The 17197-nt window shown below is 40.9% G+C and overlaps 1 protein-coding gene across 6 annotated transcripts; it reads left to right on the top strand.

Moving 5' to 3' along the window:
- Positions 1-197: 197 nt before the first annotated feature.
- Positions 198-7995, top strand: copz2 (COPI coat complex subunit zeta 2). Of its 6 annotated transcripts, none has more exons than XM_034295598.1 (11): positions 198-314; positions 2135-2203; positions 2335-2419; positions 3493-3584; positions 3841-3896; positions 4612-4689; positions 4778-4829; positions 5116-5261; positions 5733-5771; positions 6372-6404; positions 7384-7995. In XM_034295598.1, exons 1-10 carry the CDS (start codon positions 255-257, stop codon positions 6394-6396), a joined length of 702 nt encoding a protein of 233 aa, XP_034151489.1. In that variant the 5' UTR covers positions 198-254; the 3' UTR covers positions 6397-6404; positions 7384-7995. The 6 variants fall into 6 exon arrangements, with proteins under 6 accessions (XP_034151489.1, XP_010872932.1, XP_034151488.1 ...); XM_034295599.1 differs by lacking the exons at positions 198-314; positions 6372-6404 and adding exons at positions 408-541; positions 845-978; XM_010874630.3 differs by lacking the exon at positions 5116-5261.
- The last annotated feature ends 9202 nt before the right edge of the window (positions 7996-17197 follow it).

Genomic DNA, 17197 nt, shown 5'->3' with positions numbered 1-17197 from the left:
TGTGACACTACTAGGCCACATGCAATAAATGCCGTCACCAAAAACCTTGTCTGTATTAATTTTGGAGTAACGCGTAAATGCTGCACTATGAGAAACTGTCACCATTGCGGTTCGTGGAGAACGAGGCCAACCCCATTAGCGGAAAGCAGATCCGAGCCAAAATGGGCGAATGTGAAGCTCAGTTTCGCGGAGCCTCTAGGCCGGCAGAGGATCCGCCCACCTCTGAGTCAGAGGATTTTGCGAGGTCTACTAGAATGACAGCTCAAACCTGTCCACGTCAACACCAGCGAACCACTATGGAGATCGCGTCTCTGGTAAGCAATCGGTAGGCATATGGAGCGTTATTTTCAGATTTCTAGACGAATATTTACTTGCGAGTACATAAATCCGTCTTGTCAGCCGCTGCGTGAAGAGCATACGTTATAGTTCTTTCCTGCGTAAAATGTTGTCTTTAGAATTTTGCATGGCAGCCTAAAAAGAGATTATCGAGTTCTCAGAATGGTTGTATCTCACATTCAGGTGGAATATGGTAGATTAAGAGGTATATCTGCACGATTGTATGTTGTTTTTAAGGTAGGCTAAGGGCTATTTGAGTTTAGCGCTCTGCAATTTTACAACAAGCAGCAACATGTGCTGTACTTTTTCCTCGCTTAATGGATATTGCTGTTACACAAATAACTCTTACAACAGTTGCTACATTTTCCCACCGCGAGAGTGAGGTATACTCTCTGGGAAAAAACTGCCCCTATGGCACATATCCGAGAACATTTCATAACTTGTTGATTTCAATGTCAATAAAATGTATGGCTCTTAGGCTATCCGACCCGTTATACTTTTATTATAGGTGTAACATCCGCGTGCCCAACGCATGAAGGGGCGAAAAAAGAACATAGTGTGTGCCACGTCCACGATTTTGATTTCACCCGGAGGAGGTGCGTTGCGCAGCATTTTACGCTTCCCAAAAACTTGATTCCACAGGTGGGTTTTTTAACGATATATGCAGGAAGAATGTACGTTTGACTTGAAAAACTTTTGAATGACACTCTGGGCAGTTTATTTCAAATTGCACTGAGATAAATTGTGGATTACTTTTAGATCAAAAAGTTATATTTACTGCTAATTTGAAATCATAAAAACGAGCATCGCTGCATGGCCTGCGAGGCACAATTACTTTCGTTGATTAATTCTTTTGGCGGATTAATCCTAACGTGGTCCTCGTTGGCCTTCATTGTATTGAAATCTATGTGGATTTTTTTTATAACTGCTATTTCCGTTTTCACTGATATTTTGCATGTACATTTGTTTGTAGGCGGAGTCATTATATTCATATTGTGTATGGATGTGGACCTCAAACTTCTGCATGAATCATAATAAGTTATGTACTCTTATTTGCAATGTGAATGGGGTCGGGGGTGGCGGCGGCGGGGGGGGGGGGGGGGGGGGCGCTAGAGAGAGTAGTTTCGAGTAGGTGTGGAGTGTCTCTAAGGACCTACAACTTTTGACTGTGTTTAGTGTCTGAACAAATGTTGGAGTTTGCCTGTAGGACAGGTCACATGACCTCTTCACCTCATTGAACCGCTCCACAGTTTATTTTTAATTATGCGCATCTTGATGGCGCATCTGGATGACTTCCCTATACTTCACCTCAATTCAAGGTTCTAATGTCTCAGATTCAAGGTTCCTGGTCCAAGTTCTGTGATACACTTAGGCTCTGAGTCTGTGGTAGTCAGTGCATAACAGAACTTTGGCCCGGTTCAACTTGGCCACCGTGGGATGGAAGGACCTGAACCATTTGGGAACATCGACATCTCCACTCACATCTCTTCTTGTTTCTTATGTTCTCCATGTTCTCCACCCACATCTCTTACTGGTGTTTTGATGTTCTCCATGTTCTCCACCCACATCTCTTACTGGTGTTTTGATGTTAGCCATGTTCTCCACCCACATCTCTTCCTGGGGTTTTCATGTTCTCCATGTACTTGAATAACTTGTCTGGTGTCTTCCTTCTTAACATTGGTGCCAAAATATAATTCTCATGTAGTATATGTTCAATAATGAATGTAAATAATGGTCCACATTGGACATCCAACACTGTCCTTTTACCTGGTCATCATTGGGTCATACTGTCTTCCAGGAACCATCACTGTACACAGTGAAAGCTGTCTTCATTTTGGACAACGATGGCAATAGACTTCTATCTAAGGTAGGTTAAATACAAGCTTTTGTCTAAACGCGATGCGCGTTGGCTAGTGTCCTGGAGTCAAGACGTTAGGAGAACTGCTTCCCCCCAGTCATAACTAAGAGGTTGTGTCTGTGTTTGTCGATGTGTTTCAGTACTACGACACAGAACTCTACCCTTCCATGAAGGAGCAAAAGAACTTTGAAAAGAATGTTTTCAACAAGACACACAAAGCTGACAGTAAGTTTTGACTTTAAGGGCTGGAGTGACTTTAAGGGCTGGAGTGAATGGCTGAATTGGAAAAATAACCTATTAACAGAGCTTCTAACAGTGTGGTGAGGGAGTTGACAAATGGAGCATCAATATCATCATAAAGTAAATCAATGAATTCAATACCAATATCATCATAATGTAAATCAATAAATTCCACACCAATATCATCATAATGTAAATCAATAAATTCCACACCAATATCATCATAATGTAAATCAATTAATTCTGTATCAACAGTGTCACAATGTAAGTCAGTGCACAGACTGAGCATGTAACTGTCTACGCTCGTGTCTATTCACCGTTTGTAGAAAGCATTATAGACCATCGCACTAGAGGTGTGTGAACAGCAGGTATCGTCCACCAAGGATAACCAAGAGCCATTTGGCATAGTGAGCCATTTGGCATAGCCCCCGGCTCATCCCTCATGGGTCAGGGAGTCTAAAACATGAGATACGGTCCTGGTTCCCCTGGGTTTCGCCTGGGTTCCTCAGTCCGACCAAGCTCACGTTGCAAGGAGCACAAAGGGAGGGAACCAGTTCAGTGGCTTTTCTGTGCCAGTGAAATTCACGGCTGTCACCCGACACCGGTAGGGATGAGGGTCACCCTCTGTCTCCCTAACAGCCCTTCACACACACAGTTTTCATAGGAACATTAAAAAGAATGTTTCATTTCAAGGCGTGTCCAGGCTTTATTAGGCAGTGGCTTTTGGCCTGCCAGGGAAGCAGGCTGGATTCACCCCCTGCTGTGGTGGCGCGCGTCTACCGGGGGTCAGCGTCGAAGAGCACCGGGCCCGCCTAGGCCCCGGCAGCCAACTTTAAAATGCCAAGCGTCTCCTCTCGCCTTTCACTCTGGGGGGTGTCTGCTGGTGTATGGAGAGTGGTTACGTTGCCGTGGTGACGTTTCAATAAAGATTGCTTGAGGGGCTGAAAAAAAAAAAGAAGAAACGTAGCGTCTCTTCGGTCGGTTCTCTTAGCGGCTCTCTCTAACACCCACTGACCCACTCCCTGCGTCTGTGTTTGTGTCTTTCTCTCCCGGTGCAGATGAGATTGCTTTCTTGGAGGGGATGACTATTGTGTATAAGAGCAGCATAGACCTGTTCTTCTATGTGGTGGGCAGTGCACAGGAGAATGAGGTAGGTTGTGTGCTTCAGACGCCGAAGGAGTTCCAGGCTAAACTGGTGCATTATAGACCTGACCTGAGCGCCATGCATTCACCTACATTTGTTTTCTTGCTCAGATTTATGTCAATGTAAAAGTGAGACCTCTAAAAGCAACATGTTACTGGTCGTGACGTCATCGTTGAAGAACAGAGACAGAAGAAAATACCAGGCCAATTATGGCATATTGGCAGTTTTGACCACACCTGACTTGTGCCTGTCTCTCTCTCAGCTCATGCTCATGGCTGTGCTGAACTGCCTGTTTGAGTCCCTCAGTCAGGTCCTAAGGTAAGTGTTAATTAAAATCCTGAAATTTGATCCTCCAGATACTTGTCTTGACTGGTAGAAAACTTTAGTGGGAGGTTCTCTTCTTCACTGTTCAACCAATCCAGTAAATGTGGAGGAGGAGTTAAGGCAGAATGTCGCTGCATTAGTACACAAAAGCTGATCTCACGACACCTGCCGTCTCTTTCCATTTTCCTTTTAAACCGGAAATCGTGCTTGTTGGACAGCATTTAAACTTCCCAGTCTGTCTTTATGGCCTGCTGCTTGTAGAAACCTTGTGGAGAAAAATTTGAAATAGTCATGAATGGAGGATGTGCTTATTAAAATAATAAAAGTAAATCAGTAAATGTCTCTGAATAAAGAAGAAAACCATGACGAGTAAATATTGTTTCAGGTACAATAAAATGTACATTTCAAATTTGAAGCCTGCTTCATGTTTGTCAAAGTTTACCCTGAGTTTCCGTTGGGCAGCCACTTAGTGACACCTGCACTTTAGCCCTCATGGTGAAGTGGAACAGCTTGACGGGGCATGGCGCCGTTGCCATAGAAACCAGTGAGGGAACGCCAGATCATATTTCCTCCCTCTTTCTGCCTGTCTTTTCCTGCTGTGTCCTGTGTGTTTGGCCACAAGGCAACTGTGGGAGATTTCAAACCCCATGTTGGTTCCACATACTGACTACAGTGGAAGGCAGTCAACCAAGTTTTTCTTACTCAATAGGAAAAACGTGGAGAAACGGTGTTTACTAGACAACCTGGACGGTGTCTTCTTGGTAGTGGATGAAATCATAGACGGAGGGTAGGTATCCTTTTCGGTTGGGGTGGTGATGGGTGGTGGATGATATCATGTTTTTTACCCTTGAGTGACTTTTCCGTCGTTTTGCCAGGGTGATCTTGGAGAGCGACCCCCAACAGGTCATCCAGAAGGTCAACTACAGGGTAAGACGTCTGATGTCTGCGGCCACTTTACATTCTAGTCTGAGCAGAGCACTTTTAGATACGGGCGACTACAGGGACACTTAATGAGTGGGTCATTCATAAGTACCTGATGTACAGATTTAGAAGGAAAATGAACAAACAACATTTCATGTCAAGTTGAATTCCAATCGTCACCCAACCTCCCCCCAACCCGTCACCTCATTCGCTAACATCCCTTCAAACACTCCTCACCGCCATCTCACGTGTTTCCTCCCGCGCCCTGTGGCCCGTGTCCTCACACCGTCAGCTGGCCGACTCGGAGCAGGCCTACGGCTTTGTGCTCTTCGATTACATCACCGGTAGTGCAGACGGACGGACGGACGGACGGCAGCCAGTGTGCGTAGCGACTGACCGCCCCGTGCAACGCCCGGGCGAGGGAGCCAGGGGTGGAGGGTGAGGAAGGGAGGGGCTGAGTGATTGGCACGTGGACCTAGAGCAGATAACTGCATGGCGGTTACGGCAGAGCATGTGACCGGACGACCACGTCACCGGGTGGGAACGGCGCTCCGCCTGAGCCGTGTGCTGCCTGTGGTGTCCGGCGGCTGGCCGTTGTGGTGTCCGGCGGGGCCGTTTCCGTGGTGACCCACGGGTTGCGCTCATGCTGTCAGTGGAGTGGGCACTTGCATCGTGTTGGTCGCCAACGTTTGCCAGTTTGACTGTGTGTTTTCCGTCGGCAGTGCCAGGTGGCAGCGACGGACTGTGTGTTAAGGAGAGTCGTGCTTGACCAGCCTGGGGCTGCCGTTTGGTTGTTGTGTATTACTCTTCACACTCACGTGGGCACGCATTTGCTGTGTGTGTTTGTGTGTTTGACAGTTATTAATCTCTCTACTTTTATTTTTACTTTAACGTCTGTTTCTGTTCCAGGCGGATGAGAACCCATTGTCCGAGCAGAGCGTGGCTCAGGTGAGGTGACACCCACACACACACACACACACGCACAGACATACACAACAGTAAGCTGAAATACACATCATCCTGTATTTTTAGCATGGCTATATCTTGGAGCTTTACTCATTATTAACTTCAGCTCATGTACTTTGATTGCATGTTTGTAACTTGATCCTCATGTTTCCCTGTTAACCCTCTTCTTAATTTCAATACTGAATGTTCTGTGGAATAAAGCCATGAGCACAGTACATAGATACTAGTCTCCCAGCATTGGTAAATTCTATTGTGATCAAATGTTACCTTCCATATCATAGAATATGGCATGTTATAATGGTATCACTTCTCATCAATAGGAATTCCATTTCAAGACACTGTATTCTGTATGAGTTCAGAATTCTGCATTGAGTGCTTTTGATATCTTTCCGGAGCTTTCCAAGCATGTATCAACATGCATCTGGATTTGATAGCATGCTCGTGTTTGCATACTAATATGATAGAACAGCTCGTATTGCATGATCAAAATGGCGGCCAGATTATTCTCACCCTCATGCAAGTTGTCTTTCTGTTCCTCTCCTTTCTTCTGCTCCTCCTAATCCTCTGCTCTAACCCTCACAGCATATTACAGGCAAATTGGCAATGACGTCCAATGTAAGTCCTATTGCTCCTAACACCCTGCGACATTTTAAATCTTCTGAAACTTGGTCAGAAGTTCACAATGTCCTGATCTATAGTGTATAGAATCGACATGGGTCTCTATCAGAAAAGATGATTGTGCCTGTTCTCTACCTGCAAATTCTGTGTGACATTTAGACTGTCCCATACTTCCTGAAACTACCTTAAGTCACCTTGCTGGTAAAGTCATGAATTAACAACAGAGTTAGTGATTATCATCTTTGTGACTGTTTTGAGAATGGTTCATGTTTCAACATCAGTTACAATAACCATGGAAATGATTCAGCCAGCACGGCAGCTATAAAGCAGGCTGATATTTTGCATGTTCAGCTGAACAATTATTATTATTTATTTTTTAACACAGTTCCTTGCTTCCCCTAGTGTATGGTGGGGTGCATCACAGTTCCTTGCTCCCCCTAGTGTATGGTGGGGCACATCACAGTTTCAACTGCTCATTAAAATCCAAATTGGTTCAGTTGTGAGGAGACATTTTGATTTATGCTACCAGACAACACATACGCTTGCAGTGACATGTACAGCATTCCTCAACTGACAAGGGTATGAAATGTGAGTGGGATTCAACTATATTCAGCCTGTAGTTGACTAGTCTAGGAGCCCATGTTCTGGGCGGAGAGGGGGAATGCTGTTTCAAGGCATGCTGGTGTCATCTATGGATAGCCACTGTATTTGCATTCCAAACGTTCACTATTGCTCGTGAGCTCTGTAGATTTCTAATGTGTGGCAAAGCAAAATGTCAATAAAAAAAAATCTTGACATGAAGTGGTTAACCTTGAATAAAAGAAAAAGTATTTAACTGCTGTGACCTAATATGGACACCTGCTGGTTGACATATGGTATGACAGGCTGTAGATAAATCACTGCGTGAACTCCAAACATGTTCTGTGATCTGTTTTCCCTAGTCATTCTGAAAAGGGTTTGTTCTCCTGTCTTCCAGATCATGCAGTCTGCCAAGGAACAGATCAAGTGGTCAATACTCAAATGATCTGCGTTAGTTTAGAGGTCAAATGTCATACAGTAGAATGGACAGTATGAATTGATGTGTAAAAAATAAGGATTTATTTAGCGTTTTATGCTTAAATAGGCTGTATTTATGATTATTAACTGGCAAATGTGTGTTTTTGCTACAATGGCAAGATGATGTTTGTATTATATTGGAAATAATAATTTTATTTATTTGCAGAAAATATTGGGTTTCATTGTTTTTGTTAATTACCCTTTACCCACCAAAATACATTTTAACCAAACCAATATGCATGCGGTTGTAATGTGTGCAGGCAATGGTAAACACCATTGTTTAGGCTTCAAAGACGTGGAAATTATTATTGTATCATTTTCATTATCATTACTTATGTTACAGTGAACCTTTTAAATATGACGTTTTTTTTTAACATTAAACTTGAAAGCTTTGTAATTTTAACAGAATAAAGTGATAGCCTGTATAGTGTTACAGTATTCCAGATTCTATTTGAAAGCCAGGCTACTACTGAATGTTAATTTGTATTTGGAATGATTGTGTGTTCATAATAAACAAAATGAAGTTTGCATAGATAGGCCAATGTTTTTTCTAAAGCACTGGGAACATCATAAAAAATATATATTTTGTTACCAGCCACTGAGGGACAAAAAACATTTCAAATATTTAATTTTAGCACCAAAGATGAAGATGGATAATATTTGAAAATAGATGATATTTTGTTTACATTTTATAAAATAATCTGTTTTGTTATTTTCTTTAGGCTGACCTTTATTTAATCATGTATATTTCCTGACTAATAAAAATATTGTATATATTTTATGCTGTAAAAATGTCTCTTGTTCGATATGTGTGTGTGTATATATATATATATATATATCTTGACTCTATGTTTTGATTTTTATTGTTTTGTATGAAGGGATTCTATGAAGACTAACTGCTACTAATTTATATTTTGAAAGGGCATGTTGGTAGTTAATATTCATTAGGCAGGGGGTGTGGTATCTGGTGTGATTGGACGTCGGAGTCACACGTAGGCATTTTCACGCCTTCACCCTAAGAGCCAATAGCGCGTTCCAAAGGTTCAGTCCCAAAATGTGATTGGTCGGGTCTCGTGCTGGGCTTAGTTTGTGGGTTCAACTTTTCGTTGTAGTTATTATCGTTTATATTTTCTAATATAGGCTTCAATCTTCAGTTTAACTATCGACAATGTTCGTTTGTCTGTGTTTAATATTTTAGGGTAGATATACTGCACCGTTCTGTTTTTGTAGGCCCATTTAACTGTATAGTGCGTTCCATTTAATATGGGCATCAACGTTATTGACAAAATATAAGACCTAGATCCTTAAAACATTTTAATATTGCGGGTTGAATGATTATTTCGATTTTAAAAAGAGAAAACTGAACGAAATGAATTGCCATCGGGTACTTAGGCATACTCGACTTCAAGCATCACACTGATACGCATCAAGCAGTGCCAGAAATTAGAACTGATTAAATATGAAACCTTTATTTACACATATCATTACAATTACATATATCATTACAATCGAATGAATTCTGTAAATCTTCGGCTAATTGATCCAGTAAGCAATTGAACGATTTAAATTGTAAAATGATGCCTTCAGTAATAAGTGCAGAATTACATTAACAAGACACATGTAAATCCGGCGAGCTTTTCTTAATGATAATGTCATGGCTCTTCAAGAATATAATATAAATGTTATGTGCTGCGTTATATTACCTTTATGAATTTACATTAAAATCTTGAATTAAATTAAACATTGCAAGGTTCCCCCAACAGAAATGTCCATAGGCAAAGTAAAACAATAATGTAATTAGTTGTGTTGACAGTAAAAATAGTTAATATTTATTGAAAGCATGCAAATCCTTGATCATGATTATAATAGTCCTAATTACAAGACGATCTTCTATCATGGCTACTGTAACACCACAGTGCCCCCAGGTATTTTCCTCAATCACGATATTTGTCGCCCTCTGGTGGTTAACCACCGCCTTGTAGCATCTGACTGAATGCGTAATTGACAGATCACAAGTACAGCTAAATTCTGTCACAAGACTAAGACAATGCGTGAGCTTAGAATTATAAGGTTCCATCTGCATGCAATATGATTCAGAGATATGGAGCATCAAATATTTCATATCCCTGTTAGAAAAGGTTTTACATAGTATATTTATTTTTTATAGCTTAACAAGGCCATCACCCTAGTTGTACTTAGGGTAAGTCATAGCAAAATCCTGGGTCAATTAGAAATGTTCTTTTTTGGAATAGTTCAAATGCAGATGGAACCTTATAATTCTGAGAGGTCTGATCCGGTTCAGAATTATAAGGTTCCATCTAACCATCACAACATAAAACCTTTAGTTTCAAAGAATAAATACACTCACCTAATGGATTATTCGGAACAGCATACTAATACTGTGTTTGACCCCCTTCCGCCTTCAGAACTGCCTTAATTCTACGTGGCATTGATTCAACAAGGTGCTGAAAGCATTCTTTAGAAATGTTGGCCCATATTGATAGGATAGCATCTTGCAGTTGATGGAGATTTGTGGGATGCACATCCAGGGCACAAAGCTCCCGTTCCACCACATCCCAAAGATGCTCTATTGGATTGAGATCTGGTGACTGTGGGGGCCATTTCAGTACAGTGAACTCATTGTCATGTTCAAGAAACCAATTTGAAATGATTCGAGTTTTACATGGTGCATTATCCTGCTGGAAGTAGCCATCAGAGGATGGGTACATGGTGATCATAAAGGGATGGACATGGTCAGAAACAATGCTCAGGTAGGCCGTGGCACTTAATCGATGCCCAATTGGCACTAAGGGGCCTAAAGTGTGCCAAGAAAACATCCCCCACACCATTACACCACCACCACCGTGGTAACAAGGCATGATGGATCCATGTTCTCATTCTGTTTACGCCAAATTCTGACTCTACCATCTGAATGTCTCAACAGAAATCGAGACTCATCAGACCAGGCAACATTCTTCCAGTCTTCAACTGTCCAATTTTGGTGAGCTCGTGCAAATTGTAGCCTCTTTGTAGTGGAGATGAGTGGTACCCGGTGGGGTCTTCTGCTGTTGTAGCCCATCCGCCTCAAGGTTGTGCGTGTTGTGGCTTCACAAATGCTTTGCTGCATACCTCGGTTGTAACGAGTGGTTATTTCAGTCAAAGTTGCTCTTCTATCAGCTTGAATCAGTCGGCCCATTCTCCTCTGACCTCTAGCATCAACAAGGCATTTTTGCCCACAGGACTGCCGCATACTGGATGTTTTTCCCTTTTCACACCATTCTTTGTAAACCCTAGAAATGGTTGTGCGTGAAAATCCCAGTAACTGAGTAGATTGTGAAATACTCAGACCGGCCCGTCTGGCACCAATAACCATGCCACACTCAAAATTGCTTAAATCACCTTTCTTTCCCATTCTGACATTCAGTTTGGAGTTCAGGAGATTGTCTTTACCAGGACCACACCCTTAAATGCATTGAAGCAACTTCCATGTGATTAGTTGATTAGATAATTGCATTAAAGAGAAATTGAACAGGTGTTCCTAATAATCCTTTAGGTGAGTGTATAGCCATATGGCAAATTGAATATCTTAACACCAGAACATTGTTCTAACACATGCACTACATGTGAAACATTTATATTTAGGATAGGATTTAGAAATAAAACATTAGATTTATGTTTGAATCATTAAAACATGTATATTCAACATGTCAATACATATGCAGTTAGGCGATACCATCAAGTTTGAAACACCTTATACATTAAGCATGTCTTTATTTTTTTTTAGAGAACACTATCACTATTATTACTTTTCATTTTAGCACGCATGTACTTAAACTTTGACCTGAAATCACTCTTCTTGGCCTCTGGGTGTTTTTTTTAATATTTTTGCCTTTGGCAAGATGATGGTTGGTAAGACAGCGTCTGACCTAAAATTTACATTTGAGCCATAGATGTTCATGTCAACCATGGCACTGAGTGTACTGTATATTGTATGGACACTGACCAAACACAATCTGGGCCACTGCAGCAAAAGATAATTGCTTGTATTGATACTTTTGGAAGTCTGTGTCTTTCATTTGAATTACAGGAAGAAATCCTGTTTCTCCTGCCCCGGCAGCTTTTTGGTGTTTCTGCCTCTACTATTAGGGATGCAAAACAATACAACAACACAGCTGAGCATCACAATATTATTTATTCTTATAATATTTTGTATTGTTAGTATTCTGTAAATGTGATATATTGTTTTTTGTGTAACCAAACAAAATATAATTTTTTTATAAGGTACTGCCTGACAATACCCACCCATTTCTCTCTGTGTCTCTGCTTACACCTTTTACCATTATTTGTGTCTCTTTTTCTCTCTCTTTACTAGTCTCGTTGTAATCTCTCCTGTTGTATGTGTCCATGCTTCATGATCATAATCTGAGCCTTCTCTGTTATCTGTTTTATAGTCACAATTTCTACAAAAACAGTTAGCTACTATAGCAAGTCTACTAAGTGCTTTTTATAGCTGGCCCTGTTATTGATACATGCCCATAATTACTTCACTGCTGAACACATAAAGCTCTACGAAGTATCTAGATTTGTTTGCTAGTTAACTAGTTAGGTAGCTAGTGTGCTGCCAATATAATTAATTAGCTACTATGAAGCCAGCTAGCTGCACATCTTTGCTAGATAGATAGCTATGGCGACTAAAAATTTACTTAGCTAGTTATCGTTAACTTGCCACTTTGCAACTTGATTTTGGAGCTAGTTGGCTAGCTATATTCACAGTAGCTAACAGGTGTGTACATTTGCTAGCAAGTTAGGACCAGGTAGCTAATGGAGGTTAGCTTGCACGCTAGTGGGTTAGCTATCTAATACTAATAACAAGCCGCAATATAGCTAACTAATATGCTTCAAAGTATGCTTCACTACTGCTAACTCTTTTTAACAAATCATCAATAAAATCATTCAATGTTAGGTTTCAAATGGTATTGTTAAATTTACCGAACGATTCCAAGTCAACTCGCTAACACACAAACTAGCACAGCTAAACATAATTGGCTAAAAGATCGATTTTGATTGGTCCTCCCGTATTCATTGAACCTTTTGATAGTATCACAGATATAACCTTATAACTCCAATGTGGTATGCCTATTTGGATATAAAACTTTTTTATTTAGTGAATTATAGACACAAAAAAATATTTTCAAAAAAATAACCCCACACAGAGGTTAATAAACATCCAATATATTTAAATTACTCAATTTTAACAAAAATGTCAGATGGAACCTAAGCTCACAAACGGGTTATGTCCATTTTGCCTCATGGTTAACCAACGCCTTACGTGACAATATTTTATAATGAAATACTTGTCTTATTGTAGTTTTAAACTATTTAAGATGGAAACGTCATTTTATAGTGCTGTGCACAGTTAGTCTGTCATTTCAACCATTATTTAGGCCTACGTGACTTTGATCAGTTCCTTATGTGCAGCGACGATTTTGTTGTGCAACGACAATATTCTCTCCCTCACTCGCTTTTTCAGTGGTACTCAGCGTGAGCTGTCAGCAACGCACCACGTTGTCTGGTCAAAGGAAGTACGTCCTGCGCCACATCCTCAGGAAATGAGCTGCATCCATTATGGCTTTTTTGAAGAGAGTAAGTAGTGCTAATAGATATCAGACACATATCCATATGTGACAGCGAGCACCAAATCAAACCAGCAAGTATTTCATTATAATAAAATCTCATCTGCATTCAGTGCCATGTCATTGTGAACTGTATGGACAAAAATCTATCACTCTTTCTCACACAGACACAAATACAAAGTTTTAGATCTAAACCAAATTAGATCTTACCCTGACCAAGAAATCTATGTTCTTTATTGCCAAACCTAATCCTTAACCTAACCTTAACTTTTCCGTGAACCTACCTTTTATGCCTAATGTTAACCAAGCAAAAACACCTAACCCTAAACTGCTAAGGCATAAAATGGAAAGTAACCTGAATTCTAATTGTAATTTTTCCTTGTGGGAATTATACATAAATGTGGATCACACAGACACAAGCACATGTGCTTCCATCATCTCATCTGGACATATGCAGAATAGAATGCCAAAATGCAGGGCGGATTGTCCCTAGAACTTGCCCTTTGCATTCCTAACACGCCAGCCCTTTTATTGCCCTTGATGCCTCCACACCAGACCCTTTGAAGCCCCCATTCTAAACTAGTTGTGATTACTTGCTTGAAATTCCAGATGGCCAGTTTGCTCCTGGCAAAGAGGTCAGTGGTGGATGGTGATAGTTTATACTTTATTACATTACATACAGCTCTGGAAAAAATTAAAAGACCACTGCACCTTTGTCTTTCCTTTTCAAAAAAGTCAAAAAGGAATATTTCGAGTGAGTAACAGGAGGGTTAAAATTAAGAGACCACAGCAAAATGAACGCTTCAACTTTTTTGGAAAGGAAAGAAAAAGGTGCAGTGGTCTCTTGATTTTTTCCAGAGCTGTATATTGATTCATAGTTATAAATTCCTCATGAACCCAAAAGTGTCTTGTTTTAATCCAATGTCTGTAAACAGAGTAAATGTAAGCGAATAGGCAACTGCCAAAAACATGGTTCAAACCATAACTGTGTCATGGATGGCCGGTCCTTGTATTCCTCTGTCTCTGGATTTCAAACTATTTAACATTTCTCCTGCCCCAAAATCTCAGCTCAACTGTTTCTTCTGGTGCTTCCCAAATGCTATTTTTGTTAGGCCTCCCCACCTCTGAACCTTCTCCATGTTTGACAGAGGGGAAGATGTTCTTCACTTTGAAAACTTCATTTTGGTTTCAGTAAACATAGAGGTGGTGTGCTTTACTAAAAAGCTGTAAATTGATCTCATCTGTCCACAGGAAATTGTTACATAGGGAACTGTGATATATTCAGGTGTGTTTTAGCTAGTTGAGGTCTGGCGTTCTTATGGCACTCTCAACAGTGGGTCTCCTATCATACAACCCCATTTCAGTGTGTTGGCAACAGATGATGTGAGAAACTGTTGTACCTCTTGTCTGAAGATGAGATTGAATCTGTGTGGTAGTTGATCGATGTGTTTTCTCCACCATCTGAACAATCCTTTGCTGTGGCCCTTCGTGAAGTTTGATCTCGCGGCTACATCCAGGGATGTTAGCTACGTTGGGATGGGCCTTAAACATGTTGATAACATTATATACGGTTGAAACAGGAAGATTAAGTTCTCTGCAGATTTGAAGCCATGGGATTATCCATACTTAACTACAATCTTTTGTCTGAACTCCTTAGATTTCAGTTCTCTGGTTTCCTTTCCTCTATACCCACTGCGGTACACACAGTGACACAAAACAGGAGAATGAGTCCTTCTCTCTATTCAAACTGGTTGAATGATTGATTTTCATATTGCAGCCAAATGCAACTATACATGGATAAGTACAATTCCAAAGTTGAGGAGAATCAATTGCTTGAAATTCAATTGTTTGTAACCATTTCTGGTGCATTATTTAAATAAAATGTAAGTGTGCCAGTACTTTCAGCCAAGACCTCAGGTTCTTCCTGGAATCCTAAAGTGCTCTCCCACAGGAACAGCCGAGAAACCCTTATGGAACTCTGAGAGTTGGCGGGCAGCAGGACCATACTACATTCTAGACCAACAGAGAAGTCTAATGTTTGCGTAATAATTCTGCTTAACACAGGCACGTTCATTCAACACAGATCTCTCTTTCCATGACAAAGCCCAGAGGGAGTTTTACACTGACTGTACAACCACAGGGTCTGGCCTCTGTCAGAGCAGGTGTGACTCTGAGGTCCTCGGGATCCGGGTACGAGTTAGGGAAACACATTCGGGGCCTTTGTGAGAGAGCCTGCTCAAGGAGAGTGGATTATGTTGAACAGCCACGGCTCTGTGACAGGGGATGATTTGCACAAGCCAGGTCCAGCCACTGCGCAAGGCCATGGGGGCATGGGGCTCTGGTCATAGGAGGGGGATAACCAGGTGTCAAATGAGGATTTGGGGAGGGGGGTTCCTGGGGTTACGTGATCCTGCCTGCTGGGTTAGATTCTCCAAGGGCTGGGTCACATGATTATCTAGGAAGCCCCAGGCTGAGACAACTACCTTACAGACACACACAAACTGTCTTTGTACTCTCTCTCCACACTGTGTTGTGTTACATTGCTTATGTGTTATTAACGTGCTATTAGAGTGATACTAACGTGTTATTAAGGTGTTTGTTGTCAGCTAAGCTACTTCTGGAGTAGTTGTGGCGATGGCATTGACGAATATAATTCAGAAAGCAGTTAGATGTAAAATAATGGATCCATACTGCCTTTCTGCATGAGGCTGAGTTTTCTGATCAGAACTCAACATGTTCCACGGCATCTCCACAAAACAGTCATCAAGTTAGTGCTAACTGTTTAATCTGGCAAACTCCATGCCTTGTCTCCACCAGTGTGGCCTATAACATCAGTTTATATCTTTCTTTAGTTAGGTTAGTTCCACAAGATCATCCAGCCAGCTCCCAACAGTGAAAATCGCATGCAGCCCAGGTCCACTATATATAGCCATGATGAGGAAAGGCTGACTGTTATTGGCTGGAATGTATTACCATATATTTTGCTGATTGGTATGTGGTCTGACATTGACAGATTGATATCCATCTGATTGGATATTCCAGGGATGATGTAAAAGTGGGTGGGGCCTGATAGAGAGGTGGAGGGAGGGAGGAATAGGTGGGTCATCTGTCAATCATACTGTGGTCAAACAAAGACTTGCACATATTTTTTTTTCTTTATGTAAAACTGTGGGATTAAATATGTTGCATAATATTTTGAAGTCGAAGATGTGCGGTTTTTCTATTTCAGTATTAATAAATACATACATACTTTAATAAATAAGAACGTGTTTTACTGATGAGCTATGAGAAAACCATAATATCCAATTACAATGTATACTAAAACAAATTTAACAAAAACATATTTTTTAGTCTATGACCATCACTATATTCAAGGCTATAATTTAAAAATCCATCATATTGCTATAAACTACTAAACAGCGTCCTTCCGCTCAATTGTTAACCATGCAGGTCTATCGAGTACCCGGGTAGCAAAAAGACCTACATTATTTTTGCAGTATAATTGGACAAAAATATATTTATACATTTTATGTTATGGAGTGTTTTTTTTTGTTAGGTTAATTATACACCACTAACATTCGATGTAACTATGCCTATATATTACATTGATTTAAATAATTAATCAAGAAAGGTAAATGTAATATTTTCACCTGCATAATGGAAGCACAATATGTCTAAAAATTTGTTCATTTTTAACGCTCCAATAATTTAGTCATTGCCAAAAATTTCAACCTGTGAAATGTCATATTTAATGTGATCTGGAAATGTAATTACATTTATGTAAAGTTCCAGCTGGACATACACAATTAATTATCACATCTACACGGGGTTGCGATCAACTCCATTGGATCGAGAATACGGACAGCCAACAGCCGGCACTCGAGACCAGTCTCTATTCGCTTCGCGCGCCCGGGCCCCGTGGAAACAGGCGGGTCTGTTTCAACAGAACACCAGTCCTGCCTCCTGCATCTCGTCAAGAGCGGAGCCAGGCTGCCAAACCCTCGTCTCTCAATCAGCGACGGGAGGACCACATGCTCCTTGGGGCCGTTCTGTACCCTGGCGTGCCACACGCTCCATTTCAAATAAACACGTAGCCCCATT

Source organism: Esox lucius, chromosome 11 (genome assembly GCF_011004845.1).
Source record: "Esox lucius isolate fEsoLuc1 chromosome 11, fEsoLuc1.pri, whole genome shotgun sequence".
NCBI classification, from domain to species: domain Eukaryota; kingdom Metazoa; phylum Chordata; class Actinopteri; order Esociformes; family Esocidae; genus Esox; species Esox lucius.
This window is presented reverse-complemented; position numbering and strand designations above follow the sequence as displayed.

Coding starts and splice junctions, on each gene's coding strand:
- copz2 (XM_034295599.1), top strand. CDS start 499: ATGGTTGTATCTCACATTCAGGTGGAATATGGTAGATTAAGAG. Junction 2,204..2,334: donor GCAATAGACTTCTATCTAAG/GTAGGTTAAATA, acceptor GATGTGTTTCAG/TACTACGACACAGAACTCTA. Junction 4,690..4,777: donor GATGAAATCATAGACGGAGG/GTAGGTATCCTT, acceptor TCGTTTTGCCAG/GGTGATCTTGGAGAGCGACC.